The following is a 14,342-nucleotide window of genomic DNA, read 5'->3' on the forward strand; positions in this document are numbered from 1 at the left end:
TTTCCATGACCAATCTCACAATAAAATAACTAACCAGGCTGGCTTTCCATGACCAATCTCACAATAAGATAACTAACCAGGCTGACTTTCCATGACCAATCTCACAATAAGATAACTAACCAGGCTGACTTTCCATGACCAATCTCACAATAAGATAACTAACCTGGCTGGCTTTCCATGACCAATCTCACAATAAAATAACTAACCTGGCTGGCTTTCCATGACCAATCTCACAATAAGATAACTAACCAGGCTGAATTTCCATGACCAATCTCACAATAAGATAACTAACCAGGCTGGCTTTCCATGACCAATCTCACAATAAGATAACTAACCTGTTGGCTATCCATGACTAATCTCACAATAAGATAACTTACCTGGCTGGCTTTCCATGACCAATCTCACAATAAGATAACTTACCTGGCTGGCTTTCCATGACCAATCTCACAATAAGATAACTAACCAGGCTGGCTTTCCATGACCAATCTCACAATAAGATAACTAACCAGGCTGGCTTTCCATGACCAATCTCACAATAAAATAACTAACCTGGCTGGCTTTCCATGACCAATCTCACAATAAGATAACTAACCAGGCTGGCTTTCCATGACCAATCTCACAATAAGATAACTAACCAGGCTGGCTTTCCATGACCAATCTCACAATAAGATAACTAACCTGTTGGCTATCCATGACTAATCTCACAATAAGATAACTTACCTGGCTGGCTTTCCATGACCAATCTCACAATAAGATAACTTACCTGGCTGGCTTTCCATGACCAATCTCACAATAAGATAACTAACCAGGCTGGCTTTCCATGACCAATCTCACAATAAGATAACTAACCAGGCTGGCTTTCCATGACCAATCTCACAATAAGATAACTAACCTGTTGGCTATCCATGACTAATCTCACAATAAGATAACTAACCAGGCTGACTTTCCATGACCAATCTCACAATAAGATAACTAACCTGGCTGGCTTTCCATGACCAATCTCACAATAAAATAACTAACCTGGCTGGCTTTCCATGACCAATCTCACAATAAGATAACTAACCAGGCTGGCTTTCCATGACCAATCTCACAATAAGATAACTAACCAGGCTGGCTTTCCATGACCAATCTCACAATAAGATAACTAACCAGGCTGGCTTTCCATGACCAATCTCACAATAAGATAACTAACCAGGCTGAATTTCCATGACCAATCTCACAATAAGATAACTAACCTGGCTGGCTTTCCATGACCAATCTCACAATAAGATTAACTAACCTGGCTGGCTTTCAAATCACTTTATAAGACGTCAATCGCTATGAGCCGAGGGAATTACATACTTCTTTAACGTAGCAGCGTTTTGGACTATCCAAGATGTGGCGTCTCAGGATGTGGATTTCTTAAAGCACACCGTTGTTAAAGTCTAACCAGTCCATTTATTTGAAATGTTAATGCTTTTAACTTTACTACATCTTTGCGTCATTAGCTAACACAAAATGCTAACATCAGACACAATTGAAATTAACATGTGAGTTTAAGGGGGTGGGTGTAGTAGCTCCCTATAGTTGGTGTGTCTTTGGCTATCGGTCAGTTTATTGTATATTAATTGTATTAAATTAAATTAAACTACTCAACATTGATTCTTTGTGGAGGTCTACCAGAAGTTAAGTTTGGGCCACATAATGTTTATTTCTGTTGTTGCCGCTGAAACTATAGAGTTCTGCACTCATGATGTACTATAGTTTTGTAGGCCAAAACCTGGAAACAAGTTAGCATTAGCATTTCTGGTTCCCTCGCTTCTGAGGCAAGGGATTTTTGGTTCAATGCCTGAATTAAGGTCACAAGCTATTTTTACGTTTTATTCTACAGGGAAAAAACCTACCATGTCATTTGTGATTTTTTTAGGGGTCTTGAAAAATGCAGTCCCTAACAGGTTCCTACAGAACATAGGACTGGAAAGGTTGTCAGGGATATTAAACGTTATCACGCAAAAACAAATTTAAAAGTAATGCAACATGGTCACAATGTCCAACAAATGTGGATGGATATATGTGGTTCTTTATCAAGAAATATGTTTAAATGTTGATTTAATAAAGTTTGAAAGCTTTGTCAGAAGCGGTGTCTTGGTAGTGTTGTTGATGGCGTTATAGGGAATGGTATTTAGGCTTTGTGATTTATAAACGTAGGTTATATAGGTGAAGAGTGAAGAGGTTATATAGGAGGTAATAGGTGAAGATCATGTGCAAAATGTGCAAGTATCATAAACTTTAGTTGTCTATAGGCTTTTCACACCTGAGCGCGTTCTCCTGCAGGAAACTGTGCAGCTCTTTGAGTTTGGCACTGGCCATAAGGCTGAGCAGCTGGGTGAACTTGCTCTGCCACTCATTACAATGCTGCAACAGAGAACATTTAAGTGGAGAACAGTCCAGCAAAACACACTGCAAACTTAACACTGTCTCTTCCTTCTGCACGTTATTCGCCACTTCTGTGTATCTGCAAAGAGAGAGAGATGGAGAGAGTGGATGTTTTAAGTAAAGTGATTAAAACCAACCTTGAATCAGAAAAATGATTTGCTTATTAAATAATCATGATGAAACGGAATTCTGACACTTTAACACAACAGATGTTCATTGCCCTTGCATTTATACAGGATTGCGAAGGATGGGTGTTTTATTTTAGTTTTGTAATTTATTTTCCAGCCCATGACATTTGTGAACAGTGACACTTGTGAGGGAAATGTTCATAGACATAAAGTCCATTGGGATGCATATTTTGTTTCTAATCACACCTCTTTAAAAACATCAAATGGGAACTAGCACCCATACTCTTAACCACTGACCTCATAAAAAAGCCAGCAGTAATTTTAAGTAAATGTTTACATATTTTTTTAAATGTTTTAGTAATTTTAAGCAAATATTTGTAAAATACAACATTTTCTGGTGTCTACACAAACACATTAGTACGTTTTTAAGGGGATACGGCAGGGAACATGTGCCTTTCAGATCAGGATAGATCTCAAATATGCACAAGGTCATTAATGCACAATCGCCTCCCCTACGTTTGAGTCTCACTGCACACTGACCCTCAAACATCTATTGTTGACATGATAATGTTTGGTGAGTGTAGATCACATCTATATGGTATGGATTTTGACCCTTCCCTCAGCACTAGCATCTCTGTGCTAAAGACAGGTCAATGGTCTGAAAGGGCATCACATCACAACTGGTGTGCTATCATCACTCATATATTTTAAATGAAGAGATGATTTCCTTAATGATGATTTACTTCTATGACTTTAGAATAGTTAAACAATGTTATTTTCTCACAGTGTGTATTTTTTTAATGGGTTTAAATGGGTGTATTTTAAAACTGTTGTGCTCAGTTTTTATTGACATCTTTATTAATTTACATATGTAATATTATTCACAACAGACATGATATTGTGCATGTAATGCTTTACATTAAGTTACCTAAATTACTTAAAGACCTAAATTAGTTCCTATGTTAAAACCTTTGTATCTTTATTACTGTATCTGTATCTTTCTTATTTTTGCTTTAAAAAACTGCTATAGCAAAAAAAGAAAATGAAAGAGAGAAAAATAGACCTGGCTATGTCAGAGTCAAACGATGACACTGCAGGGTTGAGCCGTTGGTAGCGCTGAATAAAGATGTCTTTTTCGATTTCCCAGATCTCTCTGTGTTTGTCCCAGGTTTTCAGGTAGGTCTGCAGGTGAGATGCATTAGTCACCATACCTGCAGCTATGGCTGCCTGGATTTTACAGATCTCTTCATCTTGCTCTAAAACAGACAGAGAGAAAAGGGTAGAGTACACAGAAACATTTGTACATCCTGGTGACAACTGATGACCTAAAAGCAATACACAAAAGATGGTCAAATAAAACATATGCTAGTACTCTAGCGACCCTAATTTAACACAGCAAAATCACCAGTGTTAATAAAGATCAGATTAACACTCACAGTGTATACTGTATATAATCCACACTCTCAAAATGTGGATTATATGTACACTCGATCGAATGAATCCAACCTCTGCAGACTTCACACCAATTCTTTTGGAATGCAAAATTCTATCATACTATTGTTTATTCAATTTTGTAGGTGGGCCAATTCTTGGTGCTCAAATCTTAAAATGAAAAAGGTATGACATATTGAAATTGATCATGTAATTTACTATTCGTTGGCTGAAGCGCAAGATCCTGACATAGGCAATATAGGCAGTCCCTCAGGGTAGCAGAGTTCTCCGGGGCGATACTCCGCACAGACGCACACTCCCCTTCTTAGTTATTCACAGCCTGCTCTCCGTTCCGCTCACCCCTTATTGAAAATAAATTGAGACCTCTCTATGCTACTCGCCACCCCTTTCACTGCTGCTGTATGTCTGCACCATAGAAACCGGATAAGCTTTCTGGCCATGAAAACATTCACCTACTCTTCACCTCCAGGAACCCAAATCGGGAGAGTAGAAAAAGGGCATGTGAGTGTTACGTACAGGTCAGGTTGTGCTCAATGTGTAATATATATATGTAGTGAGGTAGGCGGGACGAGAGCCGGAATTCGAGGTCTCGTATCACGGAGGAGATCGGGAGCATAAGAGGACGAGCGACCGGACTGTCAGTAAGAGAGGACCAGGCCTGGCTTTTAGTTATGGTTTGTGTGTGTCGTGGCTGTCTATTTAGATTTTTATGTATTAATTAAAAGTCTTTTTTCGTTCGCCGGTTCCCGCCTCCTTCCTTCCTTTCATTGAACTTTATTGTCAAAAGTGTTTGTTTATAATCTTACACACACACCTGAACACGAAGCAGTGTGTTGTCATTAATTTTTTTATTTATAGTTTCATGTGTAAAATTACTGTTGGAAGTATGCTGAATAAAAGTTTGGAGGGCCCCTACTCTTCGAGTTAATCCCCCCAGGAGGCTTTTTTTTTTTTAATGTGGCCCCAATGGCACCTTGATGGCTTCAGTATAAAAAAGCTAAAGAAATACATGGATAAACATGCTTTTTTGTTGAAATAACTGGCACTGATAAATTGTGAATGCACAATGAGATCACAAGCGTGTGGTAAGAAAGTAAATACTGTACTCTAGATTTAATGTTGACTTTAGATCTTTTACCCAGAATCATATTAATTAGAGGACATTAAAGCTCTCTACATATGTATGAAGCAGTGTGGAGGAGCTTATGTAGGCTACAGAACCAAATGGGGGCTCACACAGTCAGTTGGAGAGACAGGGAGGAAAGAACAGAGAGGAATAAATGACAGAGGACCCTTCAGAGCAAATGCAGGGAAATTGCATGTACAGATTTGACTTTCATACAGGTACAATAACGTATTTGGCAAACGCTTTTTATACAAAGAGACTTAGCGTGCATTCAATCTATACATTTTTCATCAATTCTGTATGAGTGTTCACACAACTTATGCGCTGCAAACACAATGCTGTACCAATTATGCTACAGGGACATATAGACATGTACATTTTGTTTAGTTGTTCAGTTTAAAATGTTAAATGAGAAGAGTAAAAATAGGCTCTGAAAAGATATACAGAAAGTATTGTGTGAGAATCAAAACAAGGGGCCAGATTCACAAAACTGTTCTAGTTTTTAATGTTGTTTATGTGGTGTTTTTAATATGGTTAAGATAAATCATGTACAAATTCATTAAACCATGGTGGAGTACTTGCTCTATAAAACTGACGGACAGTTTAAAGATTCAGTTCGAAAATGCCTCAGTTTATGACATCATAACCCTGTAACGAATCACGTTAACAGATTTGAGCCATAGATATGTTAGGATGGCACATAGACTCGGCACTGAAATGATAACTGCTGATTAGCTGTGCTGAATGAATGAAGCATATACTGTATGTACCTATATCCAATGGTCCGAGCTCACGCGATTGAATTGAGGCGGGGACTAATTTGCTAATTTATAAATCCAAGTATCTACAGGTAACTGTAAATAATTCATATATACATTAAACTTTATTTGTGCCTCACATACTTATGTTTATATATTAGTGTGTGATGTGTTAAACGAAATAAACGATCACATTTTCGCTAAATATTAACAAGCATTATAATCTTATATTAATTATACAACTTTTTATCTGTTAGGATGCTATAATAGTTGTGTAAGTATATAGTAGTATAAAACATTTTACCTTTTGAGATTTAAAACCACTATATTTACAACAACCTTTGTTTAAGATAGATTTTGAGAAACATTTTACGTAAATAAGAATATGGCAGTTAAGACGATTTTTTAAGAATGTTTGGTAAATCCAGCCCCAGAACTTACAAACCGAGTAAAAATGTACCTGCACCAGGTTTATCAAGACTATCTGATGCTTTTTTAAATAGTTCTTTCCTCTAGAGCTACAGTACATATGGCAACATGATCAGGATGTATCATACAGAACAGACTAAAAACTGATCTGCGTTGCAGTTGGTCGCACAAGTAAATGGATCTGCAGTGTAATGGGCTGTGTAAGTGCATCAGCTCTTTGCTCTGCTTTTATGTTTTTTGCTCTCAAAACACTTTGTAAATGATGAAACATAACTTCTATCATATACTGTCAAAACTATATTCTATTACACACAGTATAATACTTTAAAGAATAGCACAAATTTAATATAGCTGACCCCTGATGCAAATAAAAATGGAGGCACGTAGTGGGTGGGGTAAAGAGATCGTGTACCTATAATCTTATACATGGGCTTCTTCTGCAAGTTCTGACGGGTCAGAAGCTCCGGAAGACGTTTGAAACCGGAGATGGTGTTGATGAGCTGACCGTCAATGCTGTTCACTATCTGAGCAAGTTTTGGAAGAGAGGGAGAAAAATCCACCTGGAAACACACAGAGGCAAAACGGGCAGTTGTAATGGCACGTCCAATCCTGAGCGAGAGGTAATGTATTTCCCTTCCCTCTGGCTCTCAGAGCGCTACGCCTCAGGCGATCGGTCTCCACAGCCCAACCAAAGCAACCGCTGTCCCTAAAATACACTCAATTAAGTTCCTAAAGTCATCCTAACACTTTTGCTTTTCCTCTCTCTGTGTGTTAAGCTGACTAAGCATCATGGGACATTACCCATAGGCCTTGCTCCAAATATACCTCTGTAGAGCTGAGCAGTAGAGTAAGTGCTGAATAACGCAGCACTACTGCCACAGCTGTGATTTATAGAGGTTACCGCGTTCTAGGCGCCCTTTGTTTGATGTATGATAGTGTCTTTATTCTGTATGTAAAACACATGGCCATCGGCTCTCCGTGACTAACACAATGATTCGCACTGATGTGCAGTTTTTATGTATACTCTTTGACCTAAACTGCAGAGGGAGTGTTTGTAAAAAAGATGTTTAAATGTGATGTCAGGGTCACTTTATCACGCAAAGCGCTATCGGTGTACTGTATGGTGCATTACTGCATCCGACAAAGGTCGGGGCTTGATTATTATTTTGAGATGAGATAATATTCATATTATGATAAATGATCAATCTTTAAAGCCCCCAATAAACATCAACTGTGGTCTTGAACGAGCTCTTTGCTTTCTCTCAGTAACGTGACATCACATTGATTGATCGCTGGCTTCCTTTTGACTGCTGATGGACCCCGCCCTCATCGAGTTGTACACGGTCCGCCATTGTTTTCATGCTGGACAACTTACAGTGAGCTACAATAATTTTTTGTAAACAAACAAGGTGCTGTTGGATGCAAGACTGAACATAAGTCTTCATTTAGTAAAATCCTGGATTCCATGTTTTCAGTTTTTAAACATATGACGCGATTGTCACGTATAAAAACAATGTACACGTTGTGAAGACGCTCATATATTCAAAACAATGTGTTTGGTTTTTAAAGATGACACAGTGTTTCTCATTCGCTTGATGACCATTCTCTTCAGTTTTGTTGTTGGATGCGCATGCGATTTCTGCTGGAAAGGGGCGGAGACCAGCAGCTCATTTGCAATTAAAGAGACACACACCAAAACAGCCAGTTTTTTCTCACAGGCAAAAATTGACATTTTGGGCACAGTATAATATACGATATGTGGTGTATTTTGAGCTGAAACTTCAAACTACGATTTATATCACATGTTGTAAAAGGGCGACATTCGGGGGCCTTTAAAATAAAATGGTTGTTGGATACACAAAACAAACAAAAGCTTCTGCTGTTCAGTCTGGCCACGGATTGATCAAGCAGTGGGAATCAATTATGGCAGCATTTTACAAGGCTTTAGGTTTGTAAGCACCTGTGCGTGTGTGTGTGTGTGTGTGTGTGTGTACCTGAGCAGTAGATCCAGGGGTGTGTTGTTTCAATACCACCTCTACGCTGAATAAAGGCTCTGGGGAATTCTTGCCGTCTCCATTGATGGCTTTAGAGAGCTCCTGAAGAGAGCGCTTTATATTCACTCGAAATGCATCCTCTACCATATGATCCATCTTTTTCATGTATGACACCCAGTGCTGTTGAACCTGAAAACATGCATACATTTGATGTGGAGACATTCTTGAATGACTTCCATTGTTTTCAAATTAACCACAATATACACTTTCTATACAAGAAATCATACCCATATAGACGGTTTCAGCTTAACAACATAAACAAACGTTACTGCGCATGCGCACTTGTGAATCCAACTTAACTTCAGGTACACATTCAAAGACAATAGAGTGCCTGTAGATTATTTTTTATAACAATCAAATGAAAACAAATTGTTTCTTTAATAGAATGAACATACAACAAAATTCAACAAATCATTTATGAAATATAATTATTATACAGTAAAATAATCATCCAAATTCATATTAACATAAATAAAGTTAAGTATGAATAGTTATATTATTAGACACTAGCCAAACGCAAACCGGAAGTTAACCGGAGGTCAGGCGCGCGTATCCGATGAAACAGTCTATAAACATATTCATATATGAAAGCTTGTGAGGATGTTCATGAACCTGACTATCTTTAGCTTTTTGTATTTTAGAGAAGACCGTGAGCGGCGACTTACCTCTGGACCATCTGTTTGAAAGGTCGCGTAGACTCTGGCCATGACGTTGACCATGTCCTGGTGAGCAGCCTGCAGCCGGAGCAGCTGGCTTTGCTGATGATTCTGCTGATCTTCCTGGAATTCCAGGTCTCCGTAGACCATCTTCCCGTCCACACGAACCAACAGCAGCTCACTGATCTGTGCACAGAGCTTGTAGACAGTCAGGTTAGCTGCCTTATATTCGTCCACCATTAACTGCACCTGCAGGAGAGACAAGTGATCAAAAACAAGACAAAGAGAGCAAATGTTAATCCAAAAACAGCAACTGTAGGATTCATTTATTACACATCCATAAACTGCTCTTGTTCACAAACATCGGTGGATCTCATGCATATTGAGGGCAAAAATGCAAGTTACACACTTTATTTCATGTTGTATTTCTAATACTTAAGGTTAGATCAAGTCAAATTTTTGTGATGTCACATAAATGTGAATGTCAAAAAATTCCAACAAAAACTAAGTGAACTATATTCATAAACACATCTTCCAAAGACACCTTGCAACATATTTGCAGATTCATTATAACATTACATATAGATTATAATAATAATGACGGGTTCGTAGGTTTAAGGTCCATTGTGAAATTCTTTTGAATGCAATATAACGTACATAACTACTACTGTATGTCTTCAGAGGTGTATAAAGACCTTTATGTAATGAAGCGTTATGTTTTTATTACCTTAGAATGAGCTATTTCTATCTAAATACACAGCAGATACCCTTGCATGGAATTCGCCGTGTTGTTTCTAAATTAGCGCTCAAGGGAAACTGCGTGTTTCATAAGTACATTATCTCCTAGGGCAAATAAGAAAAAACGTGACATCTTAGTTATGTGTCAGCCTCCGTAGTGCTTTGATAGGGAGGGGTGGAGTGAGCCGTTGGCTGAAATTAGCAATCTCACCGCTAGATGCCACAAAATTTCAAATAGTAAAACATTGACAACATTAGCTAAAAAGAAAAACTATAATAAACAAACACAATTGTTTGATGCATAACGAGATTTACATAACAAAGCAAGCAATTCTTTATTAAAGTGACGCAGTTCTATTTGACCATAGTGACCCATGTTAAACAAAATAATTATTTCAATTCCTGGAAAATTCTGCAGTCACGGTCTCAATCGCCCACCCACACATAATTCCATCCAGAGAGCAATATGTGACAGCAAACAAATGTGTATTTGTACGCTGTCTCTTCACGCTGCCTACATAGAGCATTTTGAATCAAGACACTTATCAGAGTCCTGGTACAGCAGGATGCTGCCATAGATGCAGGTGCCTAGGTGTGCTGGAGGCAGCGGGGCAGCTTTTAGGACTGGTTTTAGGACAGCGCTATTTAAAGCTACCAGGAACATTTCAGCTTCTTCTATTCATAGAAGTACAAAGGGAAGTAAACAACATGTTTGTCACCTGTAGAGTAGGTTTGATGGACTGCTCAAAGCAAGCAATAAAATCTCCTCCATGAGGCTGTTGTGCTTAATAATGACCAAATGCAGTATGAAAACTTAAAAAGCAAGCGAAACTGAGGATGAAAAACAAAGCATATATGAGTGCTGCTCTATGGTGCATAATTCATTAGGCTGAGTTGTTGGCAATGCATTTCCTTATGACTGTTGAGGTGTATCGGGGTGTTGTTTACTACATTTCTTACGGATCCTCAGGTGTTTGGACAATAATAATAGTGTAAATGATCAATTGAATGCAAACTATCTGGAACAGAAGACTTCCCCACTACCCCTGACCTCACCATACCCTTTATTATTAAACACCTGTTTTACATGTATTTTTCAAATATTTGTATTAATTTTGATGAAAACAAATGCCGGTACGGTCTCATGTGTGATGTGAAAATATAGAAGAGTCCCTTTGGCTATATACGAACCTGTGCCAAAACTACTATTCACGCACTTTTGTCACAACACCACGGAAGCTGGTGGTAAACTGGCATTGTTTATTCAAGGTTTTTCTGGGGGAGGACCCAGGACCATGGATGCTTGTGACCAAGTCTGTGAAATCCAGGCTAAAGTCTCAATCTGATTTCAGGATAGTGAGCATCAAAGTTTGATTTCAAATAAGATTTGTAATATATTTTCAACATTGAATTGATTGTCAATTGATGTTCTTTACTATATTGTATGATTTTATGTATAAAACAAAAAATGGCGGAATCGTTCACAAGGCAAACATTTCAAGTTTAAAAAGTCCTAATCAGACATGATGCAACGTTCGCAACAGGTTGTGAATCGGTCTGTGGATGGTAGGGCCTCCATCACAATGGTGCAGAAATAAAAGCCTTTTTGAAATGAAAAATGTCCTGTCACTCTTTGCCTAACTGACAGATCCACTAACACAGAAGAATTGTATCACTTGTTGCTTTATGGTGTATTACACTGTTGATGAGCAAAGAAATAAAAAAAGGGCAAAAAATACTGGAAGGCAAAAGAACAGAAAAGAAAAGAGAGCAAAAATGTGAGTGTGAGAGCGGAATGTGGACGGAAAACACATTCAAACAGAACAGCAGGGGTTTTCCTGCAGGATTTTCCAGATCATGTCTTGCTCTCTGTCTTCCGCAGAATGCGAGCGTCTGATTTCAACCTCGTCCCTGTGCTTGAAATCAAAGGAGACAGATCTTATCCACAAAGCATCAGGCTTTTCTCATCCAACAGCTCGCTGTTTGTTTCTGCGGAGAGCAATGTTGCCGAGACGTTCTGGAGAAGTTCTCTGAGGAATCTTACAATGCCACATAATCCCACTCTTCCTCCCAGCTTTGGATCCAGCTCCTCTCTGCTTTTTCACGGGATGAAGCACGTCGTATGAAATAAGCCTCAAGGGGGAGATTACATCTCGAGCATGTGTGTGCAGAATGTATTCTCGGGTTTCCATGCGTGTGTGGGTGTGTGTAATGCTCAGATGTGTCGTGTTCTCCACACTTCTCCTTTACCACTGATGCTGTTGCCAGTTCGGGTTTTGGGCTCCATGGATGTTTGACATTGACTCTGACGTGAACCTGATTCTCCCCCCAGCAACGCACACACGAACACGAGAGAAAGGAGCGAGCGAGAGACAGCAGGGCACAGCGGTGGCACTGATTCAAGATTTTATTGTTAAGGCTGGATCCGTTCAAACGGAGAGTTGTCTGTGTGGCCTTTATTAAAGTAGATGGGCCACTCATCATTCTGCTGCTAGTCTTTGTGTATGTGTGTGTGTGTCTGTACCACATGGCTAAAGGGCACTGCCAAGACTTTAATATTATATTGCCTTGTACAATGTAGGAGTGATGGACAGCCAGCAGAGGAAGTGAATTCATTTCTGCAAAATTTCTGCTCTTTTGTTGTAGGAGGCACAATTGCACTCCACTGAGTCGCACTTTCATTCTGAGAGAAGCCTGCCGCCGTATTCTTGCATTACAAAAGCAATATCGGGCTGCGAAAAGGACATGGATGTTTCTGAACAAAACATGTGCACGGCCTTCGTTTTCTTAATAACCGCCACCGCGGTTCGAAATGACATTTTTGAAACACCTGTCGATCACAGGTGAACAGAGAAAGTACTGATGAAAAGTTTAGGGTCACTGAAATGTTTCTCTTTTAAAAAAACTTTTGTTTGAAAAAAAACCAATTGTCTGAATGTTTGAAATTGGAGACGACAGCCAACGTGAAATTACTAGGAAATGGAATTAGCGATTGTCTTCTTTTCCATACATGACGCATATCCAAGTGAAACTTCTGAAATGAAAAAAAGGAGGGCGGAACTTGATTTCGTCCACTGAGACCTGATGGGATCGTTGCCAGTTGCTTATTGCTGAAGAGAGGTTGTTTTGATGGGGGAAGGAAGTTAAAGTTTTTGATTTGGATCCGCATGCCTTTAAAAAATGATATTTAGGCGCACAGATAATTAAAACACTGCAATTATCCATAAAAAATGGACGTGGTCCATTTCAGTTTCACGGTGTCTTTAAACAAATATGAATATTTTCCCCAAGACAGTGATTTAGCTTGTTTTTGTATAACTGTACAACATGCCATGCTGTTTTAAGATATGGGACAGTTTCAGTCTCTTGAAAAAACTGCACTTGTGAACCACAAGACCAATTGTTTCTCATATTTTCATTTGATGGCATAATACATTTATAACCCATGTACTGTATTATGTTCATTAAAGGTCTAGTGTATAATTTTTGCCTTCATACACTGTGGGTCACGGCATGGAATTCACCATGCTGTTTCTAACGTAGCCATAAACGGATAAACTGCTCTAGAGAGCGTGTTCCGTAAAAATCTCATTTGGCAAAGAAGTAAAAACGTGAAAGTCCTGTGTCAGCCTCCATAGTGCTCTTTCTCTCAACAGGTAGTGGTCTAGCTTTTGTTGAAACCAGTAACTTTGTAATAGCACCTATTGTGCTATTGCTCTTGTATGACATATCGCTTATTGCTCCCTGAATTCTCTGTAAGGCGATTTGGATAAAAGCGTCTGCTAAATGACTAAATGTAAATTTGGTGTGAGCCGTTGGTTGCAATTTGCAAGCTCACCGCAAGATGCTGTTAAATTTCATATACTGGCCCTTTGAAATAAACTAAAGTCAAACTCAATATTAAACTCATTATCGTCTACATACAGTGTAGAAGTTGCAGATGTCTCTCTTTCACTGTTGACGTCTGCTTCATAAGCTATTAAACTGTAGTGGCAAGTTTATATTGGGCCTTCCTGTTCTGGTGTAGTAAAAATAACGCCTGCCAGTAATCTGACCACTAATTCCAGTCTAACATTGTCTGTCTACTGTAAAGTACAATTCTCAGACCACATCGTAATCAGCAAGGTCAAAAATCTATGTGCCATTGATGCTGGTCATCATCATATGTTGTAGCCAGTTTCTGGAAATAAGTGGAAAAGAAAAGAAAAATGTTATAACAACTAGAATAATAACTAGAAATGCAGGAGGGGCGAACAAATAACCCACCAACCAACCAGCACAACTTACAACAATATCCATGAGTACAAAAACTGAAAAAACTTTTTCTGACTTCAAGTAACCATTTCTTTACCGGACGTTATATCTGGGAGAACATTATATCTGGGAATATGTGAATGATAGCGCAACCCAAGTCGGAAAAATGCTGTCAAGCGCCCACAGCCGGCCTTGTCAGAAGAGCGTCCAGCATCTAGTAACTCTAGACTGAAGTGATGACATTTAAAAGCATAGATGCTTTTTTCATGTCATTCCAAACCTGTATGACTTTCTTCTGCAAAACACAACAGAAGATCCCTGGCTCCCATGGT

General features: G+C 38.9%; 1 protein-coding gene across 1 annotated transcript in view; it reads right to left on the reverse strand.

Annotated features, from left to right (window-relative positions):
• The window catches only part of dnah2 (dynein, axonemal, heavy chain 2), a gene marked incomplete at its 3' end in the record, with an annotated part of 134,062 nt that overhangs the window by 84,177 nt on the left and 35,543 nt on the right, over positions 1-14,342 (reverse strand). Inside the window, exons 14-18 of the mRNA XM_079449974.1 lie at positions 9,028-9,267; positions 8,303-8,491; positions 6,721-6,868; positions 3,607-3,799; positions 2,294-2,494 (exon numbers count right to left, since the gene is read on the reverse strand). Of these exons, the coding sequence (XP_079306100.1) occupies positions 2,294-2,494; positions 3,607-3,799; positions 6,721-6,868; positions 8,303-8,491; positions 9,028-9,267 (971 nt within the window). The remainder of the gene's footprint in view (positions 1-2,293; positions 2,495-3,606; positions 3,800-6,720; positions 6,869-8,302; positions 8,492-9,027; positions 9,268-14,342) is intronic.

This window comes from Barbatula barbatula (genome assembly GCF_947034865.1).
Source record: "Barbatula barbatula genome assembly, chromosome: 1".
NCBI classification, from domain to species: domain Eukaryota; kingdom Metazoa; phylum Chordata; class Actinopteri; order Cypriniformes; family Nemacheilidae; genus Barbatula; species Barbatula barbatula.